Genomic DNA, 16,895 nt, shown 5'->3' on the forward strand with positions numbered 1-16,895 from the left:
GAGTTAATTCTGGAAAAAAAATTAATACAAAAGAAAGTTTTAGTGTACATTTTCTTCTAATTTGTATTTATTTATTAATTGTCTTCTGACAGGGGTGACCGCACTCAGACAGGCCACATCCTTGGCGACCCCAGTCGCAGGGACAATCCAGACATGCTGGACACAAAAAGCATTTCCCCTGTTCCCTTCACCATTGTCCGCATGTTCACTCACATGGCCATGATGCTTGGTGCCTGCAGCCACCTCCAGGTAGCTTAGACAAAATAATGAGTACAATCCTAATGGAGATCATTTCCCCCTGCAATATATTCTTGAGTGTTTAAAGATGCAGTTGTAGTGGACAGCAAAACAACAACAACCAAATACTCACAAACAATGCAAACCCCATCACTCTAGTGTTATAGCACTGTTGATATCCTGCTGTTTGCATTTAAGAGGGGGAGTCTGGTCAGTCATCCACTTTATTTGTGTTTCTAGTCTGTCTCTGCCATCATCAAGCCTCCAGTCCCTGACCCAGGTGCATTTCTACTTGCTCACCTACAAGAGGACATGAAACATCTTATCAGATCCCTGGGTAAGGGGACAGACGACACAGTCAGTGCTGTTCACCTGCTCATCAGCAGCCTCCTGGAACCCCACCAGCAACTAAAATGTAAGAAACAACTTAAAACAAATCTACTGTAAAACCATTATGTGCTGTGTCAATATTTGAAGAGACATAATGATACCAAAAAATAAAGTAATCAGAGTAAAATCCGTATCCACTAATGTAGTGGAGCTCTGTCACTGTTTTCACCTCTATTCTGAAGGTAGTGAAAGTATTTCTAAAGTTTGTTGCTCCTGAACCTTCTCCTACCTAGTTACTAACTAATTTGGAGGCTGCAGGACAGTGACAGAAAATGGGAAAGAGAGGAAATGGGTGCCCTCTAGTGGTCAGAAATTGTGTGGTGTTCATTTTGTAATTTGTGCATACACACAGGATGTTGTAAAGGTGTTATGTTATATGGAGTAAGTCACTCAAGTCAACAAATACAGGATTTGTGGGTCAGGATTGCCCTTTGCAATGTTATTTCTAGCTCTCCAAATGGTCCAGGATGATATCGTAATGCAATTACAAAGGTAACTTACTACAGTAACTTCAGACAGCTGTAAATTATGTACAACATTTTTTATTTGTTTTGAAGCCTGCCTACCTTGGTTACATTTTGGCCCTCCAAAAATTAAACATTTGATTCACTGGATTCCTTTTTACTATTAAACCCAGCTGGTCTTTCTTTTCAGGGCCTGTTCCTTATAACAATCAGCTCTCCACCAAAGAGGCTAGAAATGGATGGGAGATGGAAGTGAGCAATGCCATCATCACACCACAGCTGAAGGTAGAAATACGTTTGACTATGTATTTGTTCTAAAAGGGAACAAGTAAAGCACATAATCTAATTTTAGCAAATAATTCTGCCTGTTTGTAAGAGATCTGCATATAACACGTTTTCTTCTGTCATCTTCTCAACCACAGCACTTGGATAGACAGCTAAAGGAAGTGAACACATTCATCCGGGCTGACTCTCGCATCTCTGCCAATCCAATCATGAAACTCATGTTTGGCGATCCTCGTCTCTTCTTGGCCTCACTTCCCCAAAATTCTCTGATCCATGGTTCTGCTGTGTGGAGCTGCAGGGAGAAAGTGTCTCTGCTGAGCCTCACCCACATTGTAGAGCAGAATGACGGCAGAGACACCCTGCCTGTGCTCTGGAGATTTCTGCATAGGGTAAGAAAACGGTGACCAAACTTAAAAGACAACAAAATAAGCTTGTGTCCTACTTATAGCAGGTTTTGGAGAAGTTACTCCTAAACTGAAGAGTAAAAAATGTCGCATTTCCATTATAATCAGGTCATAATGCCAGTCAATTGCAGTGTTTTAACATATGAAAAAACCTCATACAGTTTCAGTTTGATTCATTCACTAAAAGAGCACTAAACCGTTCCTCTTACTGTCCAACTGCCAAAATCCAGATGGGAGAAGTTCTGAGTTGATCAAAATGTTAAAATGCTCATCTGAGTTGCCCTCACTTAGTACTGTGTGCTCAAAGCTTAAATGCTTTTTTGCTCCAGAATTTGCCTCTCAGGCAACATCCAAGCTGCACTACCACCTTGGTAGAGGCTGTTGGGGCTGTACTGGTTATTCTCCTCAAAGGACGTTAAAAGTGATCAATTCAATTCAAGATAATGCAAACAGAGCTCTTTTTAATGAAGATAGAAAGGACTATATACTGTATGATTATAGAAATTATTATAAAAATATATTGAGCTTCAAGGTTCATTGTTGAAATAGGAAATGGTAGTTTTTTTGTCAAACATTTCTTATATAAAACATAACAATATTTATCAAAAAGTACCAGGTCTCTATCAAGGAAATTATTGGGTTAGTACATTTTCTTTGGTATACTAACATTACTACGGAAAGTATGATAACCAGTTTGAAAATAACTCCCTTTGCGACAGTATTTCTGATCTTGTAGTCTTTCCCACATACAAGAGACAAGTTTATTGGTGTGGCTTCTTCACTTTGGGTGTAATGAAAATTTAAACACGCTATTACTGCTACCATTACATTTAGAATACAACCTTGACTTAATTTGTGCACAGAAAATCACAATGTTGATAATTAGTAATAATGTGTTATTTGCTAAATTGTATACATTTATATTAATTAATAAAATAACATTCATATACTTGTTTTTTTCCATTAAAGAATCTCTGACTTCAATGTTGAAGGTTCCACAGCTTGCAGAAATCATATATCATTTTGTATGCTCGAAAAGCTACCAGTATTTTTGTGAATTACAAAAGTGCACAGATTTTCATAAATTTAGCCTTTTTTGATTTCCACATGCTCGATCAGTTCATGAAGAGCATTTAACAAGCAATTATCTAAACAAACTACTGAGGCATGATGTTTATTTTTTTATTTTTAGGAAGCAGAACTTCGACTGGTGAAGCACCTTCCTGATATCCTGACACTCCAGAGAGATCTGGTCAAGAAGTTTCAAAACATCACTGAGCTGACTTGTGGCACCATTGCCGAATTCCTCGACAGTCAGAAAGCCGGTACTGAAACTAACTGTCTACACTAGTGGTTCTCAACTTTTTCAACTGTATGACTCACTTACACAAGAGATACAAAGTTCCATGCCGTTCCTAATTACCTCTTTCTCAGAAATGTCATAGCTGGCAACATGTAGTTTAAAAACCTTCCTGCCAAGGAATGAGTTGTTTTAACCTGGAAGGAGACAATGATTGAGTATTCTTAAAAGAGCAAAATCTCTTCCACACGTGAGAGCCACTGATGTGAACAACAATGTCTTATTATGCTCTTGATGTGTGTACGCTTTCGTTTTCTTGTGTGCAGTTTCGCTGAAAGCCTGGTACGACAAATACATCAAAATCTTCCTGACAACCTGGAATCAGCTCAGAGTGTCTTTGGCAACTAACGGTAAATACAAACATTAACTCTACATACAACTGACTTTGTTACACTAACACTGGGCCTGTCCAGCATTGTGATCTGACTTTAACTGAAATGTTGTTGTTCAGGTGAGATTAAGATCCCAGCCGAGTTCTGCCAGAAAGACCTGAACCTCAAAAGTGACTTCAAGGTGCTGTTACCACGGCGACAAGGCCCGGGTCTGTGCTCTACAGCCCTTGTCAGCTACCTCATCGCTCTGCACAATGACCTGGTATACTGTCTGGATAAACACACTGGAGAGGAGACCAGGTGGGGGCGCTCATGCCACATTTTTCTCACTTGCACATGTTTGGCTTTAAGAACATAGTGTGTCAACATCTTCCCCAAATGCATACTACAGTACATTTGTGTATTGGTTTTACTGAGAGATTGTTAAAAGGATAGAAAGATAACTTTTTAACTATGTGATAGCCAGAAAGGGGTGAAACCAGAAGAAAAGCATATTTGCAGATATACTCCCATAATACAGAGACACTGTCTCTTGGCTGACTGGTCTGTTTATACCTCCCCCAGCTACAAAGTGAGCCCTGCAGATCTGACTGACCTGCATGTGATTCGGTATGAGCTGGACAGGGACCTGATGCCCCTGGTTCTGTCCAACACCCAGTACAGCATTGAGAGAGGCCAGGAAACTCTTCACGAGTACGACTTGCCCAAGATCCAGCAGCAGATTGTCTCTCGCTTCTTACTGGGCAAACCTCTCATCACTCTCAATGTGAGCAAATGGAAAGCACAAAAATTACTCCCGTTTGTCTGGAAAATTGATAAAATACCATATTCCTCGTGCCCCTGTCGCTTTTTTCCGCAGGGCATTCCAACACTAGTGAACAGACATGACCGCAACTATGAGATTATCCTGAAGGATGTAAAAGTGAAAGTCAAGCAAGTAAGTTGTGATATATGGTACAGTAGGTAATCCACTGGAACTATCATTCATTTATCACATATAGTATATTAAACATGTTGCTGTAGATATCCCCTCATGAGATTATACGACCTGTGTCTGTGTGCCAACAGGAGCCTCTTCAGACTCTCACCCTGTTTGCCGTGGCTGGAGAGCTGCACTCCTACAGTGAGGTGTGTGAGGCCTTGTCCACGCTGGAAGTGGCCCTCGGTTTCCTCGCCATGACTGGGGGAGAGCCTCACATGCAGCTGTCCTGCTACCTGGAGGAGGTGCTGCAGATGAAAAACCAGATGGCTCCGCATATCCTCAAGGTCAGCCTATCTGAGACTCTGGTTATTTTATCCTGTTACACTTTCCCTCGCTTCCACAGAATAAACAGTTGATTGTGCTACTTGGTATACAAACAATTTGCCAAATATGCCACAGAGTTATCTGACTTTCAGTGATATCATGCTATTCTTTTACTCCTTGAGTATTGGATTTAAACAAACAAGGTCTTCATTGGTGTGGGTCTTTTTTACGTGCTAAACATGAGATAGAACTTAATGTTCTCCCTGTTTTGCCCACAGACCCTGAGCATGTGCTGTCTACAGCATTGTGTGGCTCTGTGGCAGCTGCTGGCCTCACTCAAATCAGAAAATGTGCTGCGTCTCAAAAGGGTAAGGCATCACACAATCATTCCAGTATAGATACAGAGGTGGAAATGGTATTATTATTTGTATTAAATTTTGCCATTATAAATGACTTTAGAAATACTTCTGGATAAAAGTGCAGTTATTATTGTTATTATTATTATTATTTTGCATATCCATGCATTCCCTGTGTTCTTCAGGATCCATTTGTGGGAGTCTCAGAGAAGTACAAACAGGCCCTGGGTGAGGATGAACACCGACTGCTGACTGGCTTCTTTTCTAAGAACAGCGCTGACGCTTTCCTGCTGGAGATGCACGAGTTCCTGGTGCTGGTCCTTAAAAAGCCCAATGCACCTGAAACCTACAGGCCTGACTGGGGGTAAAATAAAATGTTTTTTCTAAACTTCTTGTCTAATAAAGATAGATCATTTAAAATGAAAGCGAAAAGAGAGGGGGAAAAATGTTTTTGCTCTTAGTTGAAACAAAGTGGATGTTGTTCCATTCCAAATTTGAGCCACCTTGGCGGAATTTGGCGTGTTGCATGCAAACAAACCTGAAGTTAACTTTGGTCAGAGGCGGCTCTCTACATATGGGAGTTGGTTTTCCTGGAAAAGCCACAGAAAAAAGGTTATTTTGCACATTTTGTACAAATTCCTTTTATTTGATTAGGCTCCGATACAAAGAAAATGTCTATCCCTTTGAACCCATGAAGTTGAAACACTATGCCTCAGTAAATACTGCGTTATTAAGTAACATGGCCATTATCTTAGCATTTTCTATATAGATAATTCTTCAAAATGTACCTCTAGTGCTCAGCCTCAGTGAAGTGTGCTACATATTTATTTTACTTAGGTAAAACAAAGAATTTAAAAAAATTAGAGATTAGTGTGTGTGTGTGTAAGTGTGATGATTTGCAATAGCAATGTCAGATCACATAAATAAAGTGTGTTTTGTCTCTTAAAAGCCTGAAAGACACACTGGTGTCTTACATGGAGCGCAAAGACCTGGACATCCCCCCTGACGTGGAGGAGCTCTTCCCGGAAGAGATCTGCCTGTCCCAGTATGTTGAAGCCTGGAAGTTCATTGTGGCCTTCAAGCAGGAGCGCAGCCAGAGACAATGAAGACAAGATGAAAGGGTTGTTTTTTTATCTGCCTTCTTTCCCTCAGACGAAGTTTACAATCATGATGAATCTGCAGTATTAAAGTGCATGGGTGTGTGATATATTCTGTATTTTACACATATTTATGCAAAGGAGATGTGCCTTTTTAAGAGCACTAATGTTAAGCATCATAGTGCCACAGAATGTGTGTGCAGTTCACATTTACAGCTCACCTATATGAAGTTTTTTTTTGGATTATCTGTTCTTGTTTTGTATTATTTTCCATTTTCCTAAGCATCAACATGTCCAGAGTTTCTGTACAGTTGAACATCTTCTTGCTGGCACTTAACTTGTAATGTGAATTTGTCTGCCCCAAAGAGGCAGAAAAACAATCTGAATTCTACTCAGGTACAAAATGTGGAATAACTCTGTGGACTTCAAATCAAACTGACCTAAGTCACTTTATCAAGTATAATGTGACTTTTCACTTTGTAGAAATTAACTTTTGTCATTTCCATCATGTATCACTGTTTAGTTGTGTTGTGTCAATGTGTCATATATACAGCATATGTAAAAGTTGCACTTGCCTTTCCTCCACTTTTTAAATTAACTTAAATGACTATAAAGTGTATTTCCTTAAAACACAATTTCTTTACATTCCACTTTTGACTTTTTTTTTCATTACATTTTCTTTAATTTTTCGTTAAATGTTCAGCATATATACAGAAGACAATATACTTTGTGTTATTGTCTTACTTGCTTGATTAGCTATTTTTTTATGGGTTCTTGGTAAAACATCCTGATTACAATAAACCATAAATGTCACCTTTGTGTGCTTGTTGGTGTGTGTTTAGTGTATTATGAGATAATAATACATAACAATACCTACATGTTTCAAACAGTGTCTTATTCACGTATGCTGGTGTGTCGGGTCTCAGTGCTGCTTCCTCCCCTTCCTGGCTAACCACTGAGTAATATTATCTTAACTTTAATTATTTGTCAATATGGTACAGCAGTATAATTATATTTTGATGTATTATAAATGTTTCCATCTGACATTGTAGTCAAATTAGATTATTTCCTCAGTCACCTATAAACTGGACTAAATCCTGATGTCAAAGTCGAGTTTGACAGTAGAATATTTTGCTCTGCAATGTGAATATCGTGCTTAGATTCACCTCTGAGACTAATATCATTTATGGACATAAGCAGGTTCTATCGGGTCTTTTGTCCTTTTTGTTTCTTGTGTGATGTTGCCATCAGCAACAGGGGTACCAGCCAAATTACAAGAACAAAAAAAACAAACATATCTTCTTACTTACCTCTATAGTGTTACCTTCCCATACAGATCATTTTGGTTTTACTTTGCCAGATTTTGAGATATCCATCTCATATTTCTGTTGCTACCCCTATACAATGAGATTGAATGAAATTTCATTTTTGGTGCTCACAACATTAAAAAAGGTCATTAAAAAATCCAAAACAGTGTGTCTCCGCAGAAATGTCCAGGGATGGCTGAATAATCCACAGACATGACTGGTCTGTTTTCTTTGAAACTACTCTACCAAAGAAATTTGTTAGCACAATTGGGTAGATCTAAATTAAGTTGTACTTGGTACCTTATAATTCCCATTATGTAAGTACATTTGGAAAGAGAGTGTTATACAGTAGATTTTCAACTGCATTACCACTGTAGGTCACAGTAAATTACTCCCTATTTACATGTTACATCACTGCCAAAAGCCAACAGAGGCTATCCATGATGGAGTGCTCAGGAAATGGCTGCCTGCCTAAGGTTACGTGACTTTCTGACCCTCTGTTGGTGGGAGCTAAATGTGTTTCTGATCAGACTGATGGAAATGATAAGGACAAGACAGCCGCAAGACTGCTGCTGGACAGCTCCTTAATTCAATTTCCTCTATACCAAAGCAACGTTTAGCATAACAATGACAAATGGAAGCATACATACTTCTGTGAAAGTAAACCATGGCAGTGACCACCCTCTGGAAGTCTGCAGTCAGTTTAAATGATGTCCATAAGCGTAGTTATAAACTGTAGGGCTTCCAGATTACACCCAAATACCATTCATGTTTATCTCAGTGGCATAATGATGCATCTATTAAGCAGAGAATCAAATCTATAAATCATCATGAAATAGACAAGGCCCCACTTGCAGTCGTGATTCATTTCAAGTTGACAGGCTGAAAACCAGAGCTGTCAGCCAGCAGATTCCACCAGGTTAAGGTGATGCTGACATGTGCTATCTAGCCATGTCCTTGCTGCTCATTAGCAAACCCAAATGTGGAAGTATTGTACATGGGGTTAATAAACACACCCACAAATGGGTCATGAGGCGTGATTTGCGCAACTCAGTCCTGTAGAACAAGCCTCACTGAGCAAGCTCAATCACTTTCACTTCCACTTCTGTAGGCTTCAAAGCCACCATGCCAGTGGTACAAAGGGAAGGATACAAAGACATTCCAAATTCTCTTCCCTGCTCTCTGTTTCCTTCTTGTCTTTGTCTCTTGATGAGGAGGAATTAGGGGCAAAATTACTGTGCATCGTGGCTCACATTTAATGATATTCATGGTTGATGGGCAGTTGGGATCAGGTCACAAGCATGAGGGTATTATGATTAATACTTATTCTGGTTTGCAGCTACAGTATATTGGAAGATTTGACTGTTGTGGCTGCGTCTTTTCAGAACTTTCAGTGCTTTGTTAAATAATTTAGAAAGTATTCAGCAAAGAGGAATTTGTTTGTAGTTACAGGTTACAGCATATGCCCTCCTTATACAAGAGTCAGAATGATGGGCATTTAGGGGTCATTGTGTCTCCAAGTAAGTAACTCTGCTGCGTCATCAATGTACCGACAATCAGGACAGGTCAGAGTTGTTCATTTATTAAAACATTGGTTACATGAGCAATTAGACTCAAAACCAGTATTAAAGACTGTATGTGACATTTGACCCCTCCATTTAAAATGATCTGGTTTTGTTTTAAACATACTTAAAACAAAATCAGTTTTCCTGGCGGCTCGATGGTTAAATGTTTGGTTTGAATGTGGCCAGCAAACCTTGTTATATGTAATCCTACGCTCTTTCTCCACTTGGTTCCTGTTGCTCCCTTGTCTGTAAGCTGTTATGGAAAAGGTAGATGATGTCACAAAATAGTATTTAAAAATTCAGCAATGTTAAATCTAGGTCAGCAATCTTAATCAATTCTTCCCTTCATACTTGTCTTGAGTTACTCCTGTGTATCAATTAACCCTGTGAACTTTGCAATCCAAGTAAAATAATATGAAGTTCAGCTTTGAATCGTCACTGTGCCTTGATCTGTGGAGGAGCTTCAAACTTGACCCTTTGCAAAACAGCCTCACATATTCATCAAGTTTACACCTTGGGGATCCAATGTCATTCACAGGCGCCATCGCCAATCAGACGCTCTCAGCCAAAAGGGAGATTTTAATGATTGTGGTATGAAATCAGTACCCCGAAATGCCCCCGAGACCTCAGAAAGCACACCAACAGGCTACTGTATTTTCTATGGGGCATTACATTATGCTTTACTGGCGGTCTGGGGAAATGTTTTCTTTAAATTAGCCCTTCAGGGTGCTGCTGTTATTGCATTATCATCAAATTAGTGTATTTTAATTACTACGTCATCTGAAATGTATGTGCCAGTAGGTCACAGTGGGGTGAGAGCAGAGACCGTGTCCAAACTCTCAGGTCGCCCAGCATGCATTGCAATGCTGAGACGAAAGAGAGAGAGAGAGAGAGAGAGAGAGAGAGAGAGAGAAACCTCAGTGAGCACATCTGTGAATTATATTAGCTAATTGGGTGCACTTCTCCTTGCACTCAACACTTGAGTTGTCCTCCAAGCACAAGGAAGAAATTAAGAGCACTGCTGCCATGTTGTTCTATTAAATACGTGAAGAGAAAATACAATTACTAGTTAAGTGGGAACATACCACATGGGATTATGAGAGAGGCACAGCATTTCAAGACTTCAGAGTGAGTTATTTTCTTTTGCCATGCGCAATGAACAGGTTTCCCAGCAACACCAATGTAAGATGTACATGCAAACAGAGGGCAGAAAACAGACAACAGTATTGCAGAGAACATTTAATAAAGATATCCTTGCATCTAAAATTCATGTGCATTCAAGCTATACAAAACAAAATTGTGCAGTCAAAGAGATCATCAACTCTGATTTGAAGCATCTTTCGTTGCTCATTCTGAACTTGCCTCTCCTGTCCTATGTTTGCTGTAAAATACAGATAAAACAATTAAAAGTCTTCCAAAAATAACAGTTACCTGCAAAATTATGGACTTTCCTAAATGGAAAATGACTGTTTTTGCATAATACTGAGTCCCCAGTCCTGTTGCAAAACTCACCTTGGGCAGAGAAATCTTAACTGTACCTGATTCATTACTACAGCTTGAATTTCAATACCAAACTGTCTGCTACAGGCAGACACCTCAGCCTTTGCATTCCCTAACAATAAAACTGCATATTGAATTAGATTGTTAATGTAAGGTGAGAACGTGTTTGAGAAGCCCAGAAATCTGTCTGGCATTTCCCAAATAATAAGAAGAAGCAAATGCAAGATAGGGTGTCAGTCACTGAGTTACATTTACATTGTAAGAAGCTCTTGCTGCTCTCACAGACTTTTGTTTTGGGGGGAAAAAACTCTGCAGCAAAAGGTAAAGGCACTGGACACAAGCCAGAATTGCACATCCGTACATTTTGTTTGTAGGGAAACAATTTGGAGCAGTAGTCTCAAGGCTGGGAGACAAATACTCTTACAGAATGGTTGTCAATCAATACAGAAAGGTTTCTGCTCTGCTCGAATACCAGCCTCTTGTTCCTTCAGGAGGTCATGTTTGCTATCAGGTGCTAGTGAGCTACAGCAGAATCATAACTAATGTTGCTGCCATCACTTTGGGTACATGTGTACATTTTGTTTTTCCAAAGATGGCAGTTGAAGCCATTTACCATGTAGAGAGAAACTTTTTTGTGACTTTGTCCCGCATGGGCAGCTGCAAGTAGTCATGTAAAGGGCAGTGTCTCATGAAGACTGCTGAGCTAGTAAGCAGATGCCAATCAATCTGCTACTCTTCAGCAGATCCTCAGCTGTCCCTAGTTTCCCAGCAGATAGGCTACTGCATGAAGAGCACTTCATGTTCACCTTTAAGGTGGTGCTTAGAGCCACCTAACTTTCCGGTGTTGGCAAACAGGATGACTTAGCAGACCTGTCAAGTTCCCACCCAGGTTTTTTGCCTCTCCACTCTGATTGTGTGTGTTTGTTCCTGAAAGCCCTGACTCTGTCTCTCTTTTCTGCCGAGCGACAGATGGCTGTTCTTTAAAAAAGAGCTTGCCATCTTCATACTTTAAGGTTCAAGTCATAAAGGTCACAAAATTGTTATTATGTAAGATTTCCAGAAAATTGACAGTATAGAGTTTTCATTATTGGAGGGGTTTGGATCGTGTGACATAAATCAAACAACAAAGTATCAGTTTACATCAAGGCTGAAAAACGCTTGGAGTTCTTACAACAGAAAACTCTCCTTTGAAAGAGAGAAAACAGTTGCTGCCTGGCACACAGCAAAGTGTGTTATATAATACAATTAAATACTGTTCTCTCTCTTCTGTTTGTCCCCTTGTCTTTTTTCCAGTTTGCTTTCTCTCACACTCTTCTTTCTCTCTAGCTTTCTTGCATCTCTCTTCATTCATTCTCTTTTCCCTGATGTGCTTTGTTATCTGACGGCCTTTGGCTGTGAATAGATAATGAGGTTTTGTTTACCATGGGTACCAAAGGATTAGAGTGATTACTACTGGTGCCACTGTTGTAACAAGCCGGGGAAGCCTTCCACAGTGTATAGAGGTGTTGACAGTTATCCTGTACAAGATTAGAGAACTTGGATTATGGGTTGTTTTCCCCACCTGGTGATGAGAGACTAGAAGAGAAGGCTGAACATCACAATGCCAAGACCCCGAGGAACAGGGCTGTCCTGGGTGAAAGTAATCCACAGCCTCCATATTTCTGTTCAACACTGAACATTGTTCATTCTTCAGAGTTGTGTTAGCTGTAGCCCATAATATGCAGTCTTAGTTGTGGAAATGACGTCACTTTCTACCTTGACCTTTCACCTTTGTATTCCCTGATGCCTGTGGTGGCTCATAGAGGAAGATGGTTCTTCTGCCTCCAACTAAGCTCTCCTGTGGCCAGGGCCCAAGCCGGTGTTCAGTTTCACAGCGCCTCTCTTCTTGGCCCCAGCACAAATACACAACACCCTCTCCGATTGCACTTGATAATATTTATCCTCAATTATAATTCCACAGATATGGATTCTTGAGTGGAGTACAGTGGCAGCAGACAAAGCAGAGCGGCCTTGAGCCCCCGACTAGGCCTTGCTGAGGTCGGTTCCTGCATGAACCCAACTCTCTTCAGCAGTGGAGCAAAATAAGCAATGTAGCCATTAAGAGGTCCACTGCAGTAGGGTAACACTTGGTTGTATATTTGTCCTTGTGATGAGTGTATGCATTGCTATAGTGAAATTTGAAACCAGCTAGAATACACACTAAGTGTTGCATGTGAGGGGTGGTCACAGTTTAAATAAATGAATCCAGCTTCTTGTGAGCTGCAGCCTCGTCTGTATTGACCTCCAAAATTATGGCAATGTCAAAGATAAGTGTATTAATGACTTCAGTTGAACAGCACGCCATAAACCACCACCAAGTCGTAAATCGGTCAAACACACATAGGTATGAGAAAAAACCCTGAATGGAGAGACTCTCCTCAGTATCAGCCATATTAGGATTACTACTATTTACACATATAGTAGATACAGAGCAACATAGTGTTGTTTTGGATTAGTGTTTGTGTCCAACTGGCAAATGTAAGTCCAATATTCACTCTCTTTCAGCTCTGTTTTTGGTCTCCACCGACTCCTGTGGGAAATAGATGGCTCTCTACCGTTTGGTGCTAGGCAGATTATCTGCGGCCTAACATGCATGAGAGCAGTGAGAGTAAACCAAAACGATAAAGTTGCGGGTCGGAAAACCAAAACAATGAGCTGAAAGATGTTACAACACTCGGTACGTGAGGGGAACTTCAGAGTCAGGTGATAATCTGTGTGTCTGTGTAATCTTTGTAGGTTTTTCACTATGAGTGACCCCTTTCACGTACAAGTAGTCATGTGATCCATTGTTAATATAAAACCATTAACTTAAGCCAATATAAGAGTTAACATTTTTAAGTAGTGTTTAAGTTTAAGTATGCTAAATGTGCTACGTTAAACTCAGTGACCCAAAATATCATGTTAGCTAGCTGTTCTTTACTACATGACGTCAGGGTAACCTGTGACTGTGAAGGAGACTCATAACATTGCATGTATTTTGGGTAAAAATCCAATCTGTGTTGTACCTACAGACCTTATTGCCTCAAACTGTGGCACCCAATGTGTCTTAAGATCATTCGTCTCATTTCTGGTCAGGCTGCATCCAGTATAAGCTGAAGCTCTTATTGAGGATCAGTCTGTGATTTGTTGATTGTCTTGGCTATTAGAGATGGCATCACAGGGTTTTCTAGCAGGGGAAGTAGATGGAAATAATGAGGGGAAGGAACGGCTGCCAGTCTCTGCTTTTTTAACCTGCACACACATAGAGAGATCTGTGTGTAATATTGTTGTTACTGGCAGGGCCTATTTTGGGCAAGTCAGCACTACCCTGTGATGCCCAGGAACGACATGCGTGTAATTTCCTGCCAGGGGCAGTCATTTGGTTATTACTGCTGCTCACTGGCAACCCGCTCATGTTCTGTCTCTGATTTCCAAAATGAAACATGTATATTTTTCTTTTGTCGACAGCAGCAATATTTCCAGGCAAATCAAGATTGCGGATCGAGAAGGTCTGAGGTCTTAGAAAACTTCAGTTTATAATGAAATGTATGAAATGTCTGAATCGGACCATTTAGAAATATGCTCCAGAAGTGCTCTTGGCTTTGAAAAATAGCCTGTTTACTCTACCTTGTAATGTCCCATAGGATGGATTTCTAAACTGTATACATAAAGCTTGCACAAACAAAACAGAGTAATTACAATATATCTTGAATTACATGATATTTAGCTGGTGATAACAGGAAGGTCACATGTAATTAAATGTTATTAATGAGCATACTGACTAAAATGAATGTTGTTTGAATGTTCAGTATCTAAAGAGAATCAGCTCCACCTTTCTTTCTCAATGTGATTTGTAGAATTCATTGGCCTGATGGGGCCACTGTCTGCTTAGATTACATTCAACCATTAGAGAGACATAAATATGGTTTATGTGAAGTCTGAGGCTCATTCTCAGTGAGATCAGTTCCTAGTGTACAACACACAGTGACAAATCGTTTGATTGGAAGATTTAAACAGTTTGATGTTCTTTGTGAAATTAGATTTAAACAAGGCTATGCATTTGCGTAAAATGAAAGTGACAAATTTACAAATTGTGATGGTAATGACTGCCAGATTCCCAATACCAAATTCAGTAATAAAGCTTTTGGTTAGCCATGACACAACAAAGTAATCGAAAAAGATCAAATGCAGAGTTTGAAAACAGCTCCATCCATTAAACAAAGTGTGAGCATCAACTGATTCCACCCAGTTTACTGGCAATTTATTTCGCTTTGGTCCCCCATTATTAAGAAAAAAAGCAAAACAAAAGGGACTGGCACAAAAAAAATAGCCTTGAAGTTTTTAAAAGGCAAGAGGTTCACCCTCACAGGACCCCACAGCTGAGCATCAGTATTCCGCAGCCATCAGATAGTTGGCTTGGTTGATAGCACAGCCGGTGGTGTGGGCTGTTGGCCAACAAAGACTAATGGCTGAATTACTGGCCACAAGCAGCTGGGCCCATCAACCAATTGACATGATCACATGAGGGTATATGTGTTTACACTCTATGAACTTTTAAAATCATGACGATGGAAGAAGTGAATTGGTGAAAATAGCAGCACTTCTCTCTGTGCTGAAACATTACGATTATGTGGTGTGGAAGGAGACATTTGTGCTCTCCTAACACTGTGATACAGCAGGAGAACAGCCATGAGATGTCAGAATACACTCTAACTGTTCATAAAGGGGAGGAAGGATCATGCCAGCCTTTTGACCTCAGGGTCTCAGGCTCAGCTGAGAGGTTCTGCAGTGGATAACAGTGATGAGCTCATGAAAACAGAAGATACAATACATAAAATTTGAGAAGGCTACATAGCATACAGCCTTATACAGTGCTACTGTTTATCGTATTTTTCACTAGTTTTTGGTTGCTAATGCTATGGCAACTATTGTGTATTTGACAGACTAAGCTAACACACTCACAGTGAAACAAATGTACCCAATTACACATGAGACACACACATCAGACAGAGCTGTAAATTCTCTTGACGCAGACGGAAATGAAGGTCATAGTTTGTGTCTTTATCCCCAGACTAATTGAATAGACTTTATCAGTTGTGCCAGGGCTCTCTGCAAACTGTTACACTTCTCGAGGTGAGGAGGATGAGTGGTGGAGGAGGCACAGGTGATAACCTGGGCCTCCCGCCCATGCAGATATCACATAACTGTCTTCTTACTGTGAGGTAACCAAGGTCATTTCAGCTTGTGGAAGACAATTTTTTGTTTAAGTACTTGTTTAAGCAAATTGAGCAACTTTGAATGGGTATGAAAAGGGGACTGATTGCCCTGTGATTCATTCAAGCCCATGCACACAGGTTCAAACCCGCCTTTGAATCAGAATCAGAATCAGAAATACTTTATTGATCCCTGAGGGGAAACTCTTTAAATTAGCATTGTACCAATAATAAAAATGGAATTTCTGAACTGATCATCATAACCAATAATTATTTTCTGGTTGTGGTCGATACTTGATTGGAAGAGGATGTCATTTCACACTATTGTCTGCAGTGTTCATGGACAAAGAGCAAACAGACGATGCACTCTCTCGATGCACTCTATGTAACCATATTTGTTTCCACTCATGCCTTCACAGTGTTCACATCTTCACACATCAACAAATTGAAGGAGATCAGAAGAAATTTATTCCAACGGAGGGCAAATAACGCACCAAACAGACTAGTGTCCCCTTATGACCGTTAGACCTGTTTGTCGATGGATGATGGACATTAAAATATGCTGTGTAAAAAGATTGGCACAATGAGGATTTTTTTCACTGTGGAAAGTTAAGCATTGGTTTATGTTGATGGTGTGTGATAATCCTGATCCTATAAATTGCGTGAATAAATATTGATCTGACTTCATGCAATGTTTCAAGGGCTACTTAGGGGATAATTTGCAGGGACCAAGGGCAGAACATTAGCATTTCCATCAGACATTTTGTCATATCCAGAAGAGAATACGATATCTATACCAGATACTGTAGTTATATCCCAATAACATTCCATATTATCAGCAATAATTATCAGATGAAATTTCAGTTTATCACTGTATAATATATTCGTTAATGGCCGTCAATGTTTCATGCACCACTTTGAAAACAAGTTCAAGATTCCACAGGGAGGAGAGGAGTAGTTTGTCATTTTAAGGACATTTAGACACATCAGTAGATCCTTTTCAGTCCTCTGGGTCAAACTAAGGACTCAGCAGTTCTCTGAGTCAGGCTTACTATGTCAGACCTTGACACCAGACCAAAATCTGGTCAACCATGTAAATGTTTGACATACGTTATGCAGAC

At 40.0% G+C, this 16,895-nt stretch overlaps 1 protein-coding gene across 2 annotated transcripts in view; it reads left to right on the forward strand.

Annotated features, from left to right (window-relative positions):
- The window catches only part of rnf213a (ring finger protein 213a), a 37,236-nt gene extending 30,252 nt beyond the window's left edge, over positions 1–6,984 (forward strand). For both annotated transcript variants that reach the window (XM_044181335.1, XM_044181337.1), the window contains exons 55-67: positions 93–249; positions 478–652; positions 1,282–1,376; positions 1,514–1,765; positions 2,973–3,105; positions 3,407–3,490; positions 3,592–3,772; positions 4,037–4,238; positions 4,332–4,409; positions 4,541–4,738; positions 4,997–5,086; positions 5,260–5,438; positions 6,024–6,984. In XM_044181335.1, the coding sequence (XP_044037270.1) occupies positions 93–249; positions 478–652; positions 1,282–1,376; positions 1,514–1,765; positions 2,973–3,105; positions 3,407–3,490; positions 3,592–3,772; positions 4,037–4,238; positions 4,332–4,409; positions 4,541–4,738; positions 4,997–5,086; positions 5,260–5,438; positions 6,024–6,180 (1,981 nt within the window). In that variant the 3' untranslated portion in view covers positions 6,181–6,984. The remainder of the gene's footprint in view (positions 1–92; positions 250–477; positions 653–1,281; positions 1,377–1,513; positions 1,766–2,972; positions 3,106–3,406; positions 3,491–3,591; positions 3,773–4,036; positions 4,239–4,331; positions 4,410–4,540; positions 4,739–4,996; positions 5,087–5,259; positions 5,439–6,023) is intronic.
- Positions 6,985–16,895: the final 9,911 nt, after the last annotated feature.

Source organism: Siniperca chuatsi, linkage group LG21 (genome assembly GCF_020085105.1).
Source record: "Siniperca chuatsi isolate FFG_IHB_CAS linkage group LG21, ASM2008510v1, whole genome shotgun sequence".
Lineage (NCBI taxonomy): Eukaryota > Metazoa > Chordata > Actinopteri > Centrarchiformes > Sinipercidae > Siniperca > Siniperca chuatsi.